The sequence below is a fragment of the Sparus aurata genome, chromosome 17 (genome assembly GCF_900880675.1).
Source record: "Sparus aurata chromosome 17, fSpaAur1.1, whole genome shotgun sequence".
Classification (NCBI taxonomy): domain Eukaryota; kingdom Metazoa; phylum Chordata; class Actinopteri; order Spariformes; family Sparidae; genus Sparus; species Sparus aurata.
Genome location: NC_044203.1, coordinates 888,953 through 911,891, shown reverse-complemented (window position 1 = coordinate 911,891; position 22,939 = coordinate 888,953). Strand labels below are relative to the sequence as shown.

Sequence of the window (22,939 nt, the reverse complement as noted above, 5' to 3'; positions counted from 1 at the left end):
CGATTCAATATCGATTCGATTCAATATTGACTTAAATGCTTCGATATCGATTCAGTAATAAGTAGTAATAAACAAATAATTCATTAGAGTACCTGTTGATAATTTTTCAATTAAAAAAAGTCATCTTAAATTATAAATCTTTCCTCTAGGAAGTTCTAGTTCGAATTGAAATGTAAACAAAGGTACTCAATGTGTTTAGGTATAAAATATTGCAACCATAGTTAAGCTGAGAAAGTGCCATTGTTTCTGGGACTGCATGGTACATTTTTGTCTGACATAAACATAGACATGACCGCCGTCCCTCCACCCTCCAGCTAGACGCGAGGGGGTAAAACGTTATATATAAACATAAAATCTCAAAAGCTTGCAATACATTTTTCTTTGGTATGATGTCACAAATCAACTGGAGAAATTTCATATTGATAGCTATTAATTGAAAATGTTCCCCTATTCTACTCAATTTACTTGGGCACAACTTTGGCCTTTAATCTCGAAAAAAATATGTTCCACTCCATCTACGGCAGTAGACTTTTAGTATATGATTCAGGAGGGTATCAGGACCAATAAAAACTGAGACATTTCTTTTGCATTTTTTTTTTTGTTTTTTTGGGCTAGATTGACCTGCCTATAATTAAGAGTCTGTCTCTCCATGTTACGCACATCAAGCTAAACGATTGTCAACAACACAACCATATACAGTTAGCTAGCTACAGTTAGCTAACTATGAAGTAGGCTAATTTGATGGTACATGATAATAATATCATACTCTTTCACACAATAATCATGAATGTGCAAATATGTTGTTGAAATATATCAATTTGATGACATCAAAAATGTTCTGAGGTAAAAGAGATAATACTTGTGTGGGCCATAGTAAATTTACCTGACAGTTACAGTTGATAAGAATCAAAAGGTTCCAAAGAGATACCCACTTATGAAAGCTAAAACACAGTTTCTGGTTGATAGTGGACAGTATTGAACCCTTTGTGTGGACATCAGTCAAGAAGACATGCATAAATCTATTTTTTAATATGGGCGGTTATGGGAAATTGTGACATCCCCAATTTCAGTATCTTTCAATACTTTCCACCACTTGGATTCCTTAGGACTTTTGATATGTTATAAATGACATATTCATGAGACTAGAACAATTGAAAGAGTTTCTGTTGCAATTTGTGTGGCGTCATGTCGTATAATGCCTGTACTACACTGTCTTTTGGGAGTGGTAAAGTTTTCATACTTAACCTGGGTTTTTTCTTTTGCCAAATGAACTTTGAGAAGTCCTTTTCAACCTCTCATGCTACCTTTTTAGAAATAAACAGAGGTAACATCTGCATGGGATAAAGCAGCCGAGGTAGGACATTCATTATTAAGAAGTTAATACTGCTCATCCAAGAAATTGGCAAATCGATCCACCTGTTAAGATCCATCTTGATATCTTTATGTACAGTGTTGAATTTTTTTCTCAACAACTTCTTAATATTCTGGGATACAGAAATACCCAAGTATGTGAATCTTGAGGTAGACCAAAAGAGTGGAAAGTTTGGTATGCTTGGCATGTTATGACCATATCCAATTGGTATGGCCATTGACTTACTAAAATTAATCTTGTATCCAGAGAAGGATCCAAAGGTCTGAATAACAGACATTAGAGCTGGTATGGACTCATCTGGACTTGTGAGAAAAAGAAGAACATCATCTGAATATAATGCAATCTTATACGATGTGGATTTAATTTGGAAACACGCTATGCTGTTATGGCTTCTAATAGCCTCTGCCAGTTGTTCAATGGCCAAAGCAAAAATAAGTGGGGACAAAAGGGTCCCCTTGCCGAGTGGACCTCCCAAACTTAAACTCTGATGATTTTATACCATTTACAAGAACACTCGCTCTGGGAGAAAAATATATCAGCTTAATGAGTTTAATAAACCCCTCCCCCAGTCCAAATTTTTTCATGATGGTAAATAAATAAGGCCACTCCACAAGATCAAATGCCTTTTCGGCGTCAAGTGAGATAACAAGACCTTGTGCCTGATTAGTATTTGCATGTTGAATGATGTTAAGTAATTTTCTCGTATTGGTACAAGAATTCTTGCTTTTAATAAAGCCTGTCTGGTCAGTTTCGATTAAGGATTAAATAATAATTTTTATAGTGCCTTTCAGGGTACCCAAGGACACTTAACAAAGTGGAACAAACAAAACAAAGAATAAATGGATAAACAAAAAAAACAAAAAAAGATGGGTTTTTAAGTCCCTTTTGAAAGTCTCCAGAGAAGTCAGTTTGCGGATTTCAGCTGGGAGAGTGTTCCAGAGAGTGGGGGCTGTCACACAGAAGGCTCTGTCGCTGAGGGTTTGTATTTTGGTGTGAGGGATGGAGAGCTGGTGTGTGCCTGATGAGCACAGCGTCCGGGACTGGGTGTAGGGGTGGAGGAGGTCAGACAGATATTGGGGGGCGAGGGAATGGAGAGATTTATAGGTCAGGAGGAGAATTTCGTAATTGATACGTGATTTATCTGGGAGCCAGTGAAGGCGGATGAGAGTTGGGGTGATGTGTTACCAGGGCTTGGTGCGGGTGAGAACCCTGGCAACAGACTTCTGCACATACTGGAGCCTGTCCAGGGTTTTGGAAGGGAGCCCGGACAGGACTCCGTTACAGTAGTCCAGGTGGGAGGTGATAAAGGCATGGATGAGGGTCTCAGCCACAGGTTCAGAGAGAGAGGGCCGGAGTCTGGAGATGTTTTTGATATGGCAAAAAGCTGATTTAGTGATGGATTTTATGTGTGATTGAAAAGATAGTGTGGAATCAAGGATGACACCCAGGTTGCGGACTTCTGTGGATGGGGAGATAGTGCAGCCGTCCATGTCCATGAGAAGATCTCCAACATTCTGGAGCAGCGCCTTGGAGGCCACAACCATGAGATCTGTTTTATCGGTGTTTAGTTTGAGTAGATTTGATGTCATCCAGAGTTTTATATCATGCAGGCAGTTGACGAGTTACTGTGGGGGTAGCTGGGTGGATGGTTTGGTGCAGAGATATAATTGAGTATCATCAGCAGCATAAGAATGGAAGTTGAGACCATGTTTGCGAATTATCTGACCAAGGGGAAGCATGTAGATAGTGAAGAGGAGGGGTCCAAGCACAGAGCCTTGAGGCACACCCTGGTTGACTGGAGCTGGGATGGAACTGGAGTCTCCAATGATGACAAGCTGTTTCCTGTTTGTTAAATAGGACTGGAACCAGGAGAGTGCTGTACCAGTGAGACCAAGGTAGTCAGATAGGCGAGTAAGGAGAATGGTGTGGGATATTGTGTCAAAGGCTGCAGAGAGGTCCAGGAGGATCAGATTACTGATGTGGCCAGAATCTGCAGCGATGAGGAGGTCGTTGGTGATCTTGATGAGGGCAGTTTCTGTGCTATGGCGTGCCCTGAAGCCAGACTGAAGGGGTTCATAGAGCTCATGGTTGGACATGTGCTGCTGGAGTTCGGCGGCAACTGCTCTTTCCAGGATTTTGCTTAGGAAAGGAAGGTTGGAGATCGGCTGGTAGTTATGCAAGTCATCTGGGTCCTGACCTGGCTTCTTGAGGATGGGGGTCACTGAAGCTGTTTTGAAGGTGGACGGTACCATGCCAGATTATAGGGATGAGTTTATAATGTCCGTCATGAGGGGGCATAGGGCAGGCAGGGAAGACTTCACCAGAGTTGTTGGCATGGGGTCCAGAGAGCAGGTGGAGGCTTTGGCCTGGGAGACCAACTTAGCTACAGAAATAGAGTCCACAGGAGAGAAGGAAGAGAGAGAGCACTGGGGCAGGCGAACAGTTTGAGGATCAGTTGTCTGTGTCTGAGGTGCACATGGTGGGGTGGTGGCAGATGCCAGGAGTTGCTGGTGAATGGAAGCCACCTTTTCCTGGAAGAAGTCCAGGGCTTGAAGCAGAAGTCAGGGGCACCAGCGCTATCTTGGGATCAGGGACAGGAACAGTGAAAAGGACGGCATAGTGGTCAGAAACAGCAAGGTCCAGGCATTGTAGATGGGACATGACATGGGTGGGACCTTTAACATGCTGTGTAATGTTGAAGCAATCCAGGAGTGACAGGAATTCAGAGGCAAAGGGGCAGCTGGTGGAGTCCCCATGGATGTTGAAATCACCAAGCAGGAGTGTAGATGTATACAGCAGATGGAGGTGAGTAGTTCAGGCTTTTGGAGGGCGGTAGATGAGGACAACCTGTAGCTGTGTATGCTAAGCCAGAGAGAAGTATGTACATTCAATCGTTGATCAGTACAGATCAATACAGGAGGGTTGATAAAGGTCAGAGGCACGAATCAACAGACACTGGGCAGACACTGTGTTGAGACGGCATGTAAGCATAACAAATACCATTCTGTACCCAAACAATAAGTTGAACCTGAGAAAATTGTATGGTCCAAGGACATTCTGACTTTGTGGCAAGCCTGGCTATAAGATGAGGCCATAAGATGAGACTGTTGTTCACTCATGATGGACTTATATGGACACATGTGCAGACACACATGTAATCTGTATGTACTGTCTAGAGCTTGAATTCAGCTCTGTATGCTACTGCTGTAATATGTTTTGTCAAAGGTCATAACAAAAGAAAAAAAAGAGAAGAAAAGAAATAAGTAAATTGCAAAAGACAAGAAAAGATCAGGATGAAGATTTTCTCCTGTGGGTAATGGGGGCGGGACTTGATAAGCTTTGGCTTCTCCCGCTTTTCCCTTTCGGCCATGTGTATTGTATTATTTGAACAATGATGAAATGTGATGCTTATGAATTGACATGCCCGAAATAAACAACATAAATAAAAGGCTGCACATTCAAATGAGGTGACATTCAGCACTGGAACTTGTGTAACCAGGATGTCGGCTCGATGTATGGCTGAGCGGGGCTTCTTGATGTAAACATAGCCTGGGGGAGTGGCTTGATTCAGAGTAAAGAAGTCCTGTTGATGCTGCCATGTCTCAGTTAGGCAAAGAAAGTAAATTTTCCTGTCTGATAATTTCATGGATGTTGTTGTTTAGTGAACGTGGATTTAGCAGCATGAAAGCTGCAGTGTTGTTCACAGATGCTGATGCAGGGGATGTGGAGGAAACAGCTCCATTCGCACAAGCCAAGGGTCTCAGAAAGCTCGGTGTGTGCACCTGTGGTTGGTTTAGATGACGTTGAGCCGGTGCTATGGAGTGCCTGTCAGTCAGCATAGAGGGAATAGCAGCACCGCTGTCAGCACTGCAGGGAATAGCATTGTGAGTAATAAACTTGGGGGGCGACGAAGGAGACCAAAAGATTTAATCCTAGTGATGGAGTTTGGGGTGAAGTTACAGCAAAGGTCCAGGAGCTCCAGCGCTGAGTATTTAAAGACCCCGTCAGCAGCGGCGGAGCAGCGACCAGCCAACATCATCGTAAGTCAGGGGAGACCACAGTAGCAGAGGAGAGTGATACAGGAGCCAGGCGGTGAATAATCCTGAGGTTGTAGTGGAGAGAGGACCAACGGTGTAATGCTGGATAGCCCACAGAGAATTGAGAACGCCTGTTTGGAAGTTAGCGTTGCTAACGGTTGATCAAGGGGGCTAACAGCTGACCAGCGGGGCTAACAGCTGATCGGTGGAGAAAGGTGAGCCCACCAGAGCCAACCGTTTAGGTGTGCAGTCTTCAAAGTTTGTAGCGCAGCCATAGAGCTTGTAAAAACAGTTTGGCTTTCATACAAAAAAGTAGTTTTGTTGTGGATGAAGCTGCGATATTCACGCCAGCGTCCTCTCGCGTCCGGTGTATTAGAGATATATTTGCAGAATATAATGAGCCTGGCAGGGAACCTTTCTCTATTGAATGAAGGTACATCCATAACAGAGGTCCATCTATGGAGTTTAATAATTTTTCATAAAACTCTGGACCATAACCATCTGGTCCCCGACTGTTTCCGTTCTGCAGAGAATTGATTGCATTTTTTGTTTCTTCACTGGTTGTTGGTCTTCCTATAGTGGATTTATTTGCTTTTGATAAGGAGGGGAGACTAAGCTTTTCTAGAAAACTCTGTATACAATGTGATGATGTAGTGGATTCCGAGGTGTAAAGTTTTTCATAAAAGCTCTTCATTATCTCCACCATCGTTTGGTCTCATAAAGATTTTTCCCAGTTTCATCCTTTAAGGAGGCGTTAGGCCTAATGTCACACCTACCAGCTACTAATCGCGCAAGTAGTCGCCCTGGTTTGTCAACCATTTCAAACAGTCTGTGTTTTGCATAGAAGATACTAGCTTCTGCCTTTTGCGTCAAGAGTCGGTTAAGAGCTGACCATGTGGCTTCTGCTTTTTTTGAACAGGGTTGCAGAGTAATTACCATTTAATTGTTTATCAAGATTAGCCAATTGTCTCTCTAAATTCAGCTGCTCTCTCATTGAGAGAGAGACAATGATTGGCATCATTGTTATCATTAGTAGAAAGAAAAACATTAATTTGTTAAATAAAGGTCACTAATAAGGGACTATTAAAAAGTGAGGGATTTAGTCGCCAGTGTAGTGGTGTGGGTTGAGGGGAGAAACTATAATGGACGTATCTGCATGGTCTGATAGTAGACAGGTACCTATAGTACATTCCTCCACTCTATCTAACACCATCCTTGAGACAAAAAAATAATCTATTAGGGAAAAACTTTGGTGTGGATGTGAAAAAAAGGTATTATCTCTCCCTCTAGGGTGGAGAATTCTCCAAACATCAAACAACTGTAAGTCTACACATAGCTCTCTAGTGGCCTCCCTCATTTTAGACGTGACTTTAGTCAGGGGGCATTGGTCTACCTCAGGGTTCAGGGTTGACCAACTTTTTATTAGTTTATTCTCAGGTTCAGCTGCTATGTTTTATGTTGGATTCCTGTTTGCAGGATGTTGCACTTACTCACATCACATTTCTCCGCTGATTAGCTGTTAGCCCTGCCATCAGTTGTTAGCCTCACCGATCAGCTGTTAGCCTAGCAACGCTAACTTTCAAACCGAGGTACTCAATACTATGTGGGCTGTCCATCGTTGCTCCGTTCGTTGTCCCTCCACCACAACCTCAGGGTTATTCACCGCTGGGCTGCTTTGTCTCCTCCTCTGCTGCTGTGGTCTCCCCGGCTCGCAGCGATGCTGGATGGTCGCTACTTCGCTGTTGCTGGCGGGGTCTTCAGGTGTTCAGCACAGGAGCACCTGGACCTCTGCTGTCCCTTCACCCCAGGCTTCATCGCTTGGATTGGATCTCTTGGTCTCCTGCTGTCCAGAATTGCCACAGGCCCTGTTTTTGTGAATGAAATAGCTGGGGGCGGGTCAGTAAGGTAATACTGAGTTGCCTTGATGCCTGTCAGTCATGAGGAGTCGCATCTCGTTACCTCTCTGCTGTGTCTGCAGCTGAGCACTGTGATGCATGTCTTTCTCCCCGGGCCGGGAGAGTTATCATACCGTAAAATATCAAATGATAGCCGGGGCGTTTATTTGTTTCAATCACTTAACAGACCAGGCGTTTATTTGGGAGCAGGCGGCAATTTGGAACAGGCATTTAATTCCTTCCTCTCAAAAATCCGGGATGAAAATGTCACAAACTTCGCCAGCTTCTCGGTGAATTCTCTGGCATCCTTGTGGGCAATAGTTGTCTTCTGTAAGTGAAGTCGTTGTGGCGGAGGAAACGATCAAGCCAACCAGCACTTGCGGCCAAATCCTCATCTCTGCTGTCACTCACGGTGGCGGACATTTGTCTCGCCATCACCCTGATCATTTTGCGGGACACTCTTTCGTGGCGTGCCCGTTTGCTGATAACTCATCCCCGCATGTTTATCTCAGGCTCCTTGCTAGCCTTCTTCCTCCCTCCAGCAGGCAGCCTGGCCCTGTTGCTGTCCTCCTCAGACAGACGCTGAAGCTCCGTTTGATTTTTTAATAAATTAATCATTTTACATTCATTTGGAACTGGTGGTTATTTACCAAAATATACACCTGCACCCGGCGTTTAAATGGACCCTGCGGGAGAGGCCGAAAGAGACAATGGCAGAGAGAGAGAGCCCACGGACTGAGGAATGAGAGAACAGAGCGCAGCGAAGCACAGCGAAGCAAAACAGGAGGATAAAAACGACAGCGACATTTACCTGGAGGAAGTCTGAGACCACATACACAGAGGAAACATAAACACCGATCGCTAGCAGCTACAAGTGGGAGAAGGTAACACTTCTCCCTTCCACATAAGTCCCATTAAAGACCGGTGTTTGTTGTGGCGCATAGTGTGCAGAACTGTGGCAGAGTAAAAAGGACATTTGACTGGCTCTGAGTTTCTCTATAGGCAATGCCGGAGGAAGGAGCCAGGCCAACCGAAAGTGGACGCCAGCAGAGACACACAAACTCTTGTTTAACCTCCTGCCCTGTCTTGCAGCATTATTTTATACGTTTTATTGTTTTATTTGTTTAGCTGTTTGTGCTCTTTCAGTTCTTTAGGGAGGAACTTTTAGTTTAAATGCTTTTAAAATAAATATTGTTTCTCCTCTATTTTAATTGTTTTCACTGTTTTAAAGCACCACTTGTTTTTAACTGCTCTTCCCTGGTGGAAAGAACCTTTTAACATTTTTATCCAAATTTTAATCTTGATTATTCAAACCAAAAACCTAGGTGGTGTTGTTGGCCCAATTTCATTTTTTAATATTAACCTTTCCGCCCGGCTCACACATCCAATCCTGTAATAATCACATATCTACCTTGACAATCTTTAACACACTATCTTAAAGTATATGGAGTGTTTTCATTTATTAGGATGGCCACTTACTTGTAGAAAATGATAAAATATGAAAAATGAAAATAATAAATTTGTCCTACCCATTCTCTATGAAGTTTTTCATGGTAAATGGTCTGCATTTTTATAGCACTTTTCCAGTCTAATGACAGCTCAAAGCGCAGTACACTACATGCCACATTCACCCATTCACACACACATTCATACACTGAATGCTCATCAGGAGCAATTTGGGGTTCAGTATCCTGTCAAGGACACTTCGACATGCGCGCGCAATAAAACGTCTGCACGCACAAACCAAACATCCGCGAGCGCATTTTTTTTCCCCCCGAGCGCTTTTCCAAGCACTCCCGAGTTTTTTTTCATCCTGCATCTCTGCCCCCTGGAGCAATAGTGTGGCCTGCGAGGAGAAAAACTGCTCGAGCGTGCGCAGAGTCCGCTCGCAATACTTTCCCCTGCTCGCACGTGCGCAGACTGCTCGCTCGCGCGCAGACTGCTCGCTCGCGCGCAGACTGCTCGCTCGCACAACTCTCCTCTCCTTGCTCGGGAAAACTTTCACTCTGAACTTCATGAACTTCAGTATGTTTGTCCGAGTGCTGGCTTTTCTTTCCTCCATCGTTGACATTAATCTGATAAAATGCTGATCATTTTTTGTAACTTGGACCCTGTTGCACACAGACATTTTTTATTTTGGTAAAACTGTATTGTTCATATTCTTGATCTAGGCTACTTCTTTCTCCCTGAAAATTATAAACGTAATATTAAAAAAAAAAATTAAAAAAAAAATATTAAACGTAATAATAATAATAATATAATAATATAAAGATAGACGGCCTGTAGTTAATAATAGGCGTCAGCAACTTTCGATATGAGAGCAGCACATAAGCCTATGTCCAGATGCAGATGTGTGTCAATATAGTAGGCTATTTCTCGATTTGGGAGAGGCTTTTATTTAATTCCGAACAAATCTTATGCTCAGCAAAGATGGAAAAATATAATATAATCAACTCATTATTACTGTTTAAAAGAGTTATAGAGAGAAAGAGCCGGATCTGGAGCACACATTCATTTAAGTTTACTAGCGATTAAACTAATAATAATAATAAATAAATGTGTTGCTCCGACCACAGACTGTAGCCATACAGGTTTCAGCTCTTTCCTTGGGTCAGTCCGAGCTCTCAATGGTCAGGCTCGAACAACTCTGTCCAGAGTACGTGCTGGGTTAAGAAAAAAAAAAGGTGCTAACAGGCAGCGAGTGCTGTCAGCAAACACAGCGACCTCCATAAATCAGCATTTCATTAAGAACATGTAGCCAAGCAGCGATTCAGAGCGAAAACATTAATAACCTCGAAACAGACCCGGCTTCTAATTGAGGCTGGCTTTTATTTACTCAAACTTGTATCCAGACCTGGTCCAGTAGAGGACAGCGTCGCAGACTGGGATCAGTATTTGAGTGTACGCTGCTGACCAAATTGCAATTGTCTTGGCATTAAAGAGGATGGGAGAAGTGACGGCAAATAAACTACTCGTTCATGCATTAAAACAGGACCAGGCACTGAGATTTCATGTAAGCCGTTGTTTAGTCCCCATATAGTTCATGCAGTAAATAGGGCAACGATTAGCCTACTACAGGTCTACAGAACAAAAGACGAGCTAGGCAAAGATGGCCATGGACACTCTTTTTAAGAGACACAAGATTGATGTGCAGAATAAGAAATAATGTAAAATGATGAGACTGTCGTACAGCAGGTGGCAGTATGCATCTGACAATTGTTCGTGTTCCGTCAGTAACCGTGGCCGACTGAAGGAGGTAACGTTAATTTCGTATCTAGAAAAGCATAGCTTGCCGTATCATTTATTTTGATTGACAGACAATACAGATACTTTAATACATTTGAGACAAACTGCTTGTAAAAATGGGCTGTACAAATGAAATTGCCTTGCCTTTTAATGACTACACAAAAACGTACACAAAATCTTCACCAGACAAAAATAATATGCGGTTGTTATTATTATCACTGGTTGATGTCATTTGATTTAGCATTTCTAACCAAAAGTTGTGCTGGCTTCACAATATCTTTTGAGCTTTTCCCATGTGAGAGTCTTTGAATATCCTGCATGTCAGCTGTCTGTGTGAATGGACAGTACATGATTGATAATATCTACTGTCAAACAGCTACAGAAAGAAAGCTGGCAGCGACTGTATGAACAAGTAAAGAGACTGAGAAGAACGGCTGACTGTTTTACTAACTTCAAGTGTCACTGTCTTTTTTAACACTATTTGTCTTATCTCTGCTTAATGAAGAAAAGTAGACTTATACAGTGTTTAACCACTGTTAACCGTTATGTCACAAGCAACTCTCTGCCTTCGACTCTCTGCAGGCCTCCATATCTGCTCTGCTCACAGTTTTTCAGACAGAGCAGCTGATTTCAAAAACTCCAAGGACAGAAAGGGAAAAACCTAATGTAACTACATTAATATCAAAGCCTCTAAAATGATGAATATACAGCTAATATAATTGACTTGGAACAACAGAAGGAGGATACATACAATGGTTCTCTTTAACCAGGATAAAGATCCACATTATCTAGCTGTATTTTCAAATACACCATGCTTATGAATAAAAATAATCTTATTAAAATAATAGATATGGGGCGCCGTTTAGCTCAGTTGGTAGAGCGCACCCCATATGCCGAGGCTCTGTAGCGGACCTGGGTTCGACTCCCAGCCTGGCTCCCTTTGCTGCGTGTCACTACCCCCCTCTCTCCCCCTGTTTCCTGTCATATTTTCAGCTGTACTTTCAATAAAGCCATAAAAAGGCCAAAAAAATACTTAAAATAACAGATGTAGTTTAAGGGACAGAAACACAGTGTTTGTGTTTCTGTTGTATGTCTTAAGTCTGATAATAGTCCTGATGATGTCATTGTGCGTCATAGTGATGTCATCAGGGTTTTTAAATGGAGAGTCTGAACTACAAAATTTGATACATAGTTAAGAGGAAGCTGACACGTACCAGACAAGAAGGATCAAATGTTTTAAGAGCCCAACTCTTACTGGTGGCTAAAGTTGGAAAATAATTGGAAAATTACAATATAATATATTTCTCGTCTCAATGCGCGCTCGCGATTTATGGCACTATTCTATGCCCATATTAAGGCGAGAAATATATGATATTGTAATTCTCCTGCTGCTCAGAGTCATCAGTCTGCGGCTCCCCTGCAGCAGCGCCGGCTCTCTGTCCTCTCACACGGCTGCAGGTGGCAGGCTGGTGTGTATGTATGTAGGGGGGCTGGCTGGGGCAGCAGGAGCGGATGCTGCGGCCTCTCGCTCTGTGGATTTGAGTCCGTATAGCTGCCGTCTACTCTGTTTTGATCCGTTAATTCTCTGACTTCTTAGTCTTTCTAGATTCCACTGGTACTTCACCGGCGATAACCTGAAGCTGCTGAGTCTCGATCTTCACTCTCACTCTTTCTCTCCAGATTAGGATGTCATCGTTCATCTTGTAAAAATGCACATAGTTTGTTTGATCTTCTCCCTCCCTTCACTGTTGTTACTCCATATATATTTGTCTCTGTAGTGAGTTCGTTATTATTTGGTAAAGATTTCTCTATCAACCATTTGTATATGGCTTGACATAATCTCTTTATTTTTCTGAAAAATGCTTGGTTTTCACCGAACTCGTAGTCATATCGTATCGTATCGATATCGAGATATCTGGCATGAATATCGAGATATGAAATTTTGTCCATATCGTTCAAGCCTAGCACCAAACCACCCCAATCAGTGTACGCTGCTGTAACTCTTCACAGTACTCACGGAACCGTATTGTGGAAAGAAAATGGGTGAAAATGTGCCATGTTTTACCAACTTTTTACCCCAGACTTACCGAGAGGTCCAACCAGCCTCAGGCCAGCCAGGGGATTGAAGGGACTGAACATGGCACCTAGGGCTTTGATCCATACCGGGATGGGGCGGTCTGCCTCTACGGTGTCTTGACGCTCAGGGAAACCCCAGGGCTCCACCAGCACTACGTGCTTTACTCTGCAGGTCAGAGACCAAGAAATTAATTACACATTCAGCTGCAATGTGGGTTATTCACTGTTTTGATTAGTCATATGGATTATACACAGTAGGTGATTTGTTAATTTTTAAAAAGGGGGATGGTCCAATGGGAGCACCACCCTGCCCTCACACACCTTTGTACACCTCCCAAAGGACATTGTTGCAGGACGCCTTAACCATAACTGTGACATTTCTAATTCTACAATTCCATTTTATCCAGTTATCTTCCTTCTCTCCCTACTACAATTGTCGTTTTATAACTGTATTAAAGTAATGAGTAAATACACCTTTAAATTGTAGCAGTGGACTGATTTTATTCCGGCAGGGTTTTCTCAGGTTTCACACAATACACTACAAGCAGGGCCATTTTATTTCATGACCCCCTTGGAATTTTTTACCATCTAAATTCCTTGAAGGACACACATTGAACATTGTGCAAAATAGCAGAGCCCGACCGATTTATCAGTATTTGGCTTTATCGATTTACCAGCTGAGTTATAAGGTTTTAAAACCTTATATTTAAAAAATGCTTGGGGTAATTAAACAATGTTATAATTACATAGTTTGTCCAGCAGAGTGCGTTGTAATGGGTGGATAAAACAGCTGGTGTCCGGAAATGTAACAGCTATCTCACTAGTGGTTAAACTATAAAGAGCCTTATAAACACACTAAAAATGCTAACAAAAAGTAACATTTCGGTTTTAGAACATTATAAGCAAACTTTTGTCGATCTGGTCATTTTTTCGTTTTTATCAGATGCTCTATGCCGTTCCTGTGTCTCTGACTTCCTGTTGGTGCGATCTGCGCTGTGCAGCTTGTTACAGCGTCCGTCAAAAATAAACCAGGCAGCCGGATCGCAAAGCAGCCGTGCCCGGCTTGACTCTACTGTGCATCGGAGCTGATCGCGACCGCTTGTGGTTTGTAACACACTATCTGCTTCGAGCGGATGGAGAGTGATGGCAGGTTAACAAGGGGGATGCTTATTCAGGGTTCGTACAAATTTTTCAAGGTCAAATTCAAGCACTTTTCAAGCACTTTTAAGGGTCATTTTCAAATTTTTCCAGCACCTTATTGCTGGGGTAAAATACATATCTACAGGAATATATACACTCATTTTTGTACATTGTATTATGCTGCGAACATCTAAAATCATGTTTCATAATAGCAAGAAGTTTAGAAATTAAAGGAGAACACAAAGTTTTATCCAAAAAAAGGGAAGCCACTTGGCGTTCTTCAGACACACTCGCACCGAGACAATGAGAGACTGAGAGCACCCTGTAATTTTCTTTTTTGACATAGATTTTTATGTTTCAGAATGCAGTGTTGGGAGTAACGCGTTACAAAAGTAATGCAATTACTGTAATGCATTACAGCTGTTGCTGTAACACAGTAATGTAAGGCATTACAAAAACAAAAAAAGGTAATATTTTACTCAGTACAAATCTCAGTAACGCGTGTTATAATGCATATAATGAGAACTTTTGATCGAGGAGAAGATGACTGGAAGGATGTGAAGAACATTATAGTTAAGTGCATTTTGTGTGCAAAACCAAAAGATCCCTCTACCTCGCAAAATAGCACAAGTCCTTTAACGAAACATCTAGAGCGGTGTCACACTAACATTAAGCTAGTGACCAAAAGAAAGCAAACTGAGCATGAGAGCGGAGAAAAAAACATTCTCCTGTACTGCGATGCTTAAAGCTCAAGAAGCGAGGAGACTGGTGGCAGAGTATGTTGTCAAAGACATGCTGCCACTTTCAACAGTGGATTCTCCGTCTTTTATAAAAATTGTGAGCAAGATCCCCGTCCAGGCGAGCAATGACAAGGTAAGCTATTATTGCCTCAACAGGTTAGTGCTGTTGGGCTACTGACTGTAATATAAATATAGCGACATAATGTCAGTCTGTGTTACATCAGTTTGTATCCAGATAAAACATACAAAAACTTCTGTTAGACACAATAAACATTAGCTAAAGGGCCTTACAATGTAGGCTCCCCCCTGTTTTTGAAAGGTCTGCCCAAACTGAATTTGAGTGTTATCGACCATTTTGAGATGTACGACCACTTTCTGCCCCATGAACAGATTTAGGCTACACTGGAAATCAACGTGTGTGTTTCAAAAAATGTCAATACAATGTAGATGCATTCTAAGAATATGTACTGTCCCTGATATATAGAGGAAGGTAGGACATCACATCTAGAGGACATAAGCTTTTAGAAAATGCTTTCCCTTACGTTAATAACGATCAAGGTGTTGACATACAAAAAGTTATGACACATACTGATTTTTCAATGTAAATATTCTCATGAAACAGGTACTGCACCCCAAATGTTTCAATTTTAACACTGCAATTCATGTTCAGTATGGCCAGCCCTTTCAAAAACTGTTGTTTTCAGTGTTAGTGGTTGTATATGTTGGTGAAAGTAACTTAAAAGTAATGCAACAGTAGTGTAATGCCTTACAATTAGAATACAGTAATATCACAATGTAATAAAGTTACTGAAATGACAGTAACAAGTAATAAATAATGCTTTACATGTTTGGAGTAACTTGCCCAACACTGTGAAAATGTGTCACCTATATGTAAGAAGTCTTGGCTTGCCATCTAATTTACTTTATTAGAAGTAAGTAATGAGAAGTGGAGAAAAGTGAACATTCCCTTTTCACACTTCAAGCTCTGACTGACGTCAGTGCCTGGTGTGACGTCACAGAGGCAAACTGAACAGTCAGTTTCTGACTCTGGCACTTTAGCTCTGGTGTTAACCAGTGTGAGTGACTCCTCTGTTGACAGCCTGTCAGCAGCAGGAGAGATGCTCTGTGCTGCATAGAGCGCTGTTCGCTTATTCATCAAAGTTTATTAATATTGAACGTGTCATCAGTCCAAATTGCATCAAATTCCACCTTCTCCTCAGCCATCCTTCTATTGCTACCAGGCTGCATGTGTGACGATACACACACACAAGCCACAGACTGCATACACAGACAGTCAGGCGCTAACTTAACGAGGTCACGTAACGTGATTAATGGTCCGCTAATTATTCCTTAGCTTGTTATGGTTTAGCTAACGTTAGCGGTTAGCATAAACAAAGTGTTAACGTGCAGCGTTGGCCTAAGTTACTCAAAAAGTCTCCACTTACATGTCATGTGACTTTAGAGCGCAGACTCTCCCACTGCACACACCTGCACATCTTTTTTGCAGACTTTGCATGACGCCACTCTTTGATTCGGTCCTCGTCATAACCATAGTTTGTACTTATAATTTTCAAGCCAATGCTCGTTAACACAGCAGCCTCCCAGCATTTTGTCATCTCCTACTGTCGCTCTTCTAAGAGGGGCGGGGCTACACACAGACTGGCAGGTCGCAGAGAGGAGCAGAGAGGCTCAGCGGAGCCCAGGAGAAAACATCTCCACATAAGGTTTTCTTACCCATTTTATTTCTCCTTGTAATAAGCAAACTATCCAGTCCATCGCAATTTTGTGAAAGACATAGAGTTATAATGTCAAGCACTTAAACTAAAATCCAAGCACTTTTTAGGCCTTGAAAATACAACATTGAAATTCAAGCACTTTCACGGATTTCAAGCACCCGTACGAACCCTGTTATTGGTAATTTTGCCAGCGAGGGGGGCGGCATCACCCCTCATATCGCCTACTGATTATACAGACTGACAATTGATACATGAACATGATATAAAGGAATAGTTCAATAATCTGGAAAATGTGTTTAGTTGTTTTCATGATGAGAGTTAGCTAAGACCATGGATACCCATCTAATGTCAATTCTACCTCTATGAAGTATGCAGGAAAGGGAGATTCAGCTAACTTGGCTCTGTCCAAAGATAACACAATCTCCCTACCAAGACCTCTTAAGGTTGAAAAATTAAAACATCATATCTCTTTTGTTAAATCGATACATAAATTAAAGTGTACAATGACAATTTGTGGTTTTTCACTGGGTTATGGGGATGGACTTCTGTACTAGGTTATTGGTGGCTTGCTTTCTCTTAGACTAGAAGTATAGGGCATGCTCAGCTAATGGTCTCCTAATTATTATTATTATTATTATTATCATTATTATTTAGACCCCCAGGAATCCGCGATTCCGCGATCGCGGAATTTACCGTAGATTTCTCGGCCGTCCACGGATTCAAAGACCCTCCGTGGAATATCACATTTTGCATATAGTTTTCATCCCGGCCGCTAGATGTCGCTGTCAGATGGACTGGGCTCTAGACTCACAGTAGAAGTACACGTTGATAATGAAAATAACTTCATTATCAACATGCAGTGAAGCGACATACTCAAGTTTCCATCCACCAGGTGAGTTAAGAACACCTGAATCATCGTCAAATAAACGTGTCGCAGCTCTGAATGTACAGTCACAGTTTGAACTGCTGTGGAGCTCGTGTTAATCACATGCTGTCAATCACTCCACCGCAGGAAGGCTGACTCAATGTGTAGAGAAATGTTCTGACGAGCAGCTCAGTCTGGTTCTGTGTTCACTGACACCAGCTCCCCTGCAGTGACACCAGAACTTCAGAGGAACTGGTTTCACTGCTAGTTCCTAAACCTTCACCCATAGTTTGGTGAAAAGTTTTGCACTTTTTATGTTGCAAATAAATCTGCCCAACAGGGACAAAGAAAATGTTGATGTTGATTATTTTAAAACCAGTAATAGTAGGTTCCACAATGTTTTGCAGTGTTCTGGTATTGCAATTAATTTCATAAGAGAATACTTAATTCATTAGTACATTAAAAAAGTATGTTTTTTAAAAGAAAGTATGTTTTTTTTAATGTTTGCAGAATTTTAACGTTCAAGCCGCAGAATCAAAATTGCTCTCCGCGGAATTTAAACTTTTTCTCTGCAGATTCCTGGGGGGACTAATTATTATTATTATCATTATCATTATTATCATCATCATCATCATCATTATTATCATTATCATTATCATCATTATCATTATCATTATTATCATTATTATTATTATTATTATTATTTCTTTTATTTGAACAGGGACTTGCACGATAAAACATTAACCCTGGATATAACAAGGAGAGATGCATTGCACAGGGTTTTAGCAAGTTGCTTTTTTCCACCCGTAGTCCCTGGCCAGTAGGGCTGCACGATATTGGAAAAAACTGACATTGCGATTTTTTTTAACCTTGTGATATATATTGCGATATGGAAAAATACAGGAATTTTCTTTAGATGACCTGAATAGCACTTTATGTTATGCTGCATTTCAAAATGATAAGCATTTATATTTCATATGAGCTCATTCATGAGTGCTTGCGCCCTCCCAGAACTCCCATTCCCCAGCTGGCTTACTTTCACTTTAAAAAATTACGCCCGTCTAATTTCCTTCGGGTGCGGGTCGGGCGTCGGTAACAATCTATAGTGGGTCGGTGCGGAATGTAATTTGTGCTACTGTAGGATGCAGTTTTAAGTATGGCGGGTGCGGGTTTGCAAAATAAGACCTGTGCAGGACTCTGCTGTGTGGTACCGACGTAAATGGTCAAACAATTTAGTTGTGTTACCTCTCGTTGTGGCAACAGATGGAAGACACTGCAGAGACAGAACACGTGTTTGGACAATTTCATCCTTCTTGTAGCCAAAATAATTCCAGATAACTGAAGCTGCTTTTCTTTTTGGCACCAAGTCTTTGTTTTTGCGATTTTCTCTTGTTCGTTGTCTGCAGAGTCTGCATGCACAGTGTGTCAGGTGCCCTTGAAATTAGATGAGTTCACACGCGGACATCGCGATGACGACGCTCAAACAATATATCGTGCAGCTCTAGTAGCTACCAACATTATTTTTCTATCATGTAGAAATGGACAATTGTTTTGGAAACATGTTCACAGCAATAACTTAAGAACATGTCAAACTTGTGTTTTAAGCTTATTCGACTGCTCCAAATGGGTCAAAGATATTACTCAGCCCCCAGGTTATCCAAACATACAACTGTTCTTTACAGGTTACAGAAAGACTTCCTAGTTCAACACTGTCCAACTGTACCTATGCACAGAATTCTCCTGCATAGTTATTTTTTAGTTTTACACGCACAGTTGTGTAGATAGTTTGGCTGAACTGTTAGTTTGTTTACAACCTGTGTGATGATCTGACTACTGTTTCTTCTCCTGTCTGATTTTGTTTTATTAATGTTGCCGTGCTCCAAGATCTGAACAAATCCTTTGCTGAACACAGTGTGAACATATCTAGGGAAAGACCAATTACTGAGGCTGATATTCAGCATATTTTTTGCTGATATGTGTCTGTGTTTTTTTGTGTCCGATTGCTGATAAAATAAGTTCATTTAAAGATGCAATTTGTTGGGACTGATGCAGCATCTTCTATCTGTCTGTAGTCATCACACACACACAATCTTATTGGTTACAAGTAATAGCTAATCAACAGTAAATAATCTTAACTGATAAGTTACTAGCATCTACAGTTATCAAATAAATGTAGTAGAGAGGAAATATAAAACAGAAATTGTACTTAAGAACAGTACTTGAGTAAACTGTATTTAGTTACATCACTAGTTATTCTATATTTATGTCAAAACCATGAATGTAAGTCAAACTAAATCAGTATTATACTTAATCTATTCTGTTGTATTACAACCTTCTTTTTAGGCCGTAACAGGAACAATGAGACACAGTTCAGTTTAAAGATGAACAGTATTTGGAACACTGAGATAAACAATAAGAGGACAGGAAGAGACATTTTTTCAACATTAATGATGAAGGATGGTGGTAAGAGATTGAGAACGTTTTATCAGATGCCCTTGGGGTGGGCTGGGAGCCTGCTAGAAGCTGGGAGATCGAGATGCATCAAGAAGATTATTCAGTAGAGATAGAGTCTATTGGGAGGAGACAGGCTGCCAGCACCTACAGGCACATTGCTACAACTATATCCTGTACATGTTCTGCTACGGTGATGTTACACTCCCTACTTACTTGTTTACTCTGGGGCTATTCTTCACACCAAGCAGTTACAGAGAAACATGATCAGTTATTTGAGATTCAAATTGTGTTTCTGGTCATCTGATACATTTAAGTCCAATATTCACTCTTCAGTCTTGTAGCTCTGTTTTTGGTTTCCACCAACTCCTGAGGGAATTATGTGTCTCTTCGGCTGCTACATGCACCACTGTGTTCACCAACAAGTCTCAAATTGTATCCGTCTGCTGTTTAGAGCTGAGCAGGGAGTATACAGTGGGTTTTTACAGCTTTTCTATGAAAACGCCACCTGCAGCGGTCAAAGACAAAAAAACCAACACTATGACAGTTGTGAACGTAAACCAAAACAGTAAAGCCGACACATGGGTACACTGTTCTCACTTTGTCTGTTGATACATTGTTATGTGAAATTGCTGATTACAGTCACTTTGCGTATGCTCAGTTATCATGTCTCCTAATGTCAGCAACTAAGGCTGGGTGATATGGAAATAAATGAGTTATGAATGCATTTTTAATTCACTATTTCCTTTATACTCACTTCCTAATATTTTTTTAAAGTGGGAAGTGTAATAATTAACCTCTCAATCTATTATAATGTAAACTACTGGGCTGAGCAATAATATAATAAATCTGGTATCATACTTAGGGTACATTCAATTATTTCATGACAAAAAAAAGGGGTTAGGGTCTGAACTAATTATTAAATCATTATTTAACTCAATGAGATAAACAGGAGTTTAGTTTCTACCATGTGGTTTCCAATAACGGTCAATGGAAAAATATCCACCAACATTATCATAAACACAGGGGTCCCACAAGGTTGTGTCTTATCACCCATTCTTTTCTCCATCTACACAAACAAGATAACCTGCAACATGGACAATATGACACTTTTTAAATATGCTGATGACATGGCCTTGGTGGCTCACCTGACAGACTCTAATAGCCTAACAGCATATCACCAACAGGTGGACTCACTCATCACTCTCATTGAGGAGAGCTTCTTAGAGCTTAACATCTCTAAGACGAAGGAGCTGTGTTGCTGCAGGAGAGTGACACCAGGTGACTCCGCCCAACCACTACTGCAGCCACTGAAGATCAAAGGGCAGGAGGTGGAGCAGGTGGAGGCGTTCAGGTATCTGGGCATTGAGGTGGACAGAACACTGTCCTTCTCTGTCCACACTGAACACACCTACAAAAAGGCACAACAACGTCTCTTCTTGCTGAGGAAATTGAGGAGTTTTAATGTGAGCAAAGACATTTTAACAGTCGTTTACAGATCACTCATCGAGTCAGTCCTCACTTACAACATCTCATCCTGGTACACCTTTCTTTCCGTCAGAGACAAATCCAAACTGTCACGCATCATCAAACACGCAAGTAAAATAACAGGCACCACACAGTCCTCCCTCTCAGACCTCCACACACAGGCAGTCAGACGCAAAGCCACCTCCATCATACACGACCCTTCACATCCACTCCACAACTCATTCCAACTCCTTCCTTCAGGCCGTCGCTACAGGGTCCCACTAGCCAGGACAAACTTAGTGAAAAAATCATTCGTCCCATCCGCCATCAACATCATCAACAATGCACTATAAAATCCTTTTAAAATCCTCATTCTGTATTGCACGTATGCACTGTATTTATTTTATTTTTATTATGTTGCTGTTTTTATGTTGACTGCACATCTGTGAACACGTCAAAGACGAATTTCCACTGCTTTTTGCAGGGGACAATAAAGTTTTTTCTGATTCTGATTCTGATTCTGATAATGGAGCTAATACATTTGAAACCACTAGTCAATCAAGTTGAGTTTGGGGCAAAACCATCAATCTGGAGATGTCACTTTTCTAACTTTATATCAACCTTTCTATGATAATCATCACAATATTAAATTTTTCTAAATCTTGTACCCCTACATCTAACAATTCAAAGTCTGAAAATGCACAATAGTGCATAATACTGGATATATATGTGATTCATCTAATAAAACAGCAGGGGAAAATCTAACTTGAACTCTTTTTGAGATTCTAATCTCAAAATATTACATACAGTCTGGGTCAAAAGTTTCCATACACTTATAAAAAACATGTACAGGTAGATCTGGAAGAAAAAAAAAAAGAGTATTGTGGGACAGTTAATTTCTTTCTGTAACTTAATACAAAAAGTGAAACTTTCATTGTTCTAGATTCATTCACACATAAAGTGAAAAATTTCAGGCCTTTTTTTGTTTAAATTTTGATGATTACAGTTTACAGCTCATGAAAATCTCAAATCCAGTATCTTAAAATATAAATAGTAATATATATTAACATATTAGAATATAACATAAGACAACCCAAAAAAGGATTCATAACACAGAAATGTCAACCTTCTAAAAAGTATGTTCATTTATGCACCTAGTTCTGGCTGAGTTTAAAACCACTCCTCTTGATAGACATGGAGAAGTTCAAGGCACAGACTTGTTTCTTCAGCACAGTCCATATGTTCTCGATAGGGTTCAAGTCAGGACTTCCAATAGAAAAACCTCCATTCTAACCTCCATTCTAGCCCAATTTAGACATTCCTTTACCACTTTTGATGTGTGTTTGGATCATTGTCCTGTTGGAACATCCTACTACACCAAAGAGCCAATCTTCTGCTGATGATTTCAGGTTTTGCTGAAGAATTTGGAGACAATCCTCCTTCTTCACTTTTCTATTTACTTTCTTAAGAGCAGCAGATCCACTGGCAGCAAAAGGTCTGTTACGCCCGCCCTGTTAACCCTAACCCTACGCCTGCAGCATTTTATGTAATAAACCCACTAATGTAATACATTTACATTTATACAACGTAATAGGCGCTGCCTACAACAAACGTAACACTAGATTTCCCACAAATGTAATAACTATTACGTTTGCAGGGATTTATTACATTTGTGGGGAAGTGAAAATGTGGAGGAAATATGAATATCAGATTATCAAAAATGGAATCTTCCACCTCTAATTTAGGACATAGTAAACCCACGATTAATAAGATAAATTCTATAATGAAAGAAATCGGCATAGTAGATGTTTGGAGGGAATTTAATCCAAAAGGCTGTGACTACACTCATTTTTCTGCTCCTCGGTCTACTTATTCAAGAATTGACTATTTCTTTGCATTTAAGAGAGAACAATT

General features: G+C 41.0%; 1 protein-coding gene across 2 annotated transcripts in view; it reads right to left on the bottom strand.

Moving 5' to 3' along the window:
• Positions 1–22,939, bottom strand: part of abhd5a (abhydrolase domain containing 5, lysophosphatidic acid acyltransferase a) — a 36,885-nt gene that overhangs the window by 5,769 nt on the left and 8,177 nt on the right. For both annotated transcript variants that reach the window (XM_030394964.1, XM_030394965.1), the window contains exon 5: positions 12,638–12,792. In XM_030394964.1, the coding sequence (XP_030250824.1) occupies positions 12,638–12,792 (155 nt within the window). The remainder of the gene's footprint in view (positions 1–12,637; positions 12,793–22,939) is intronic.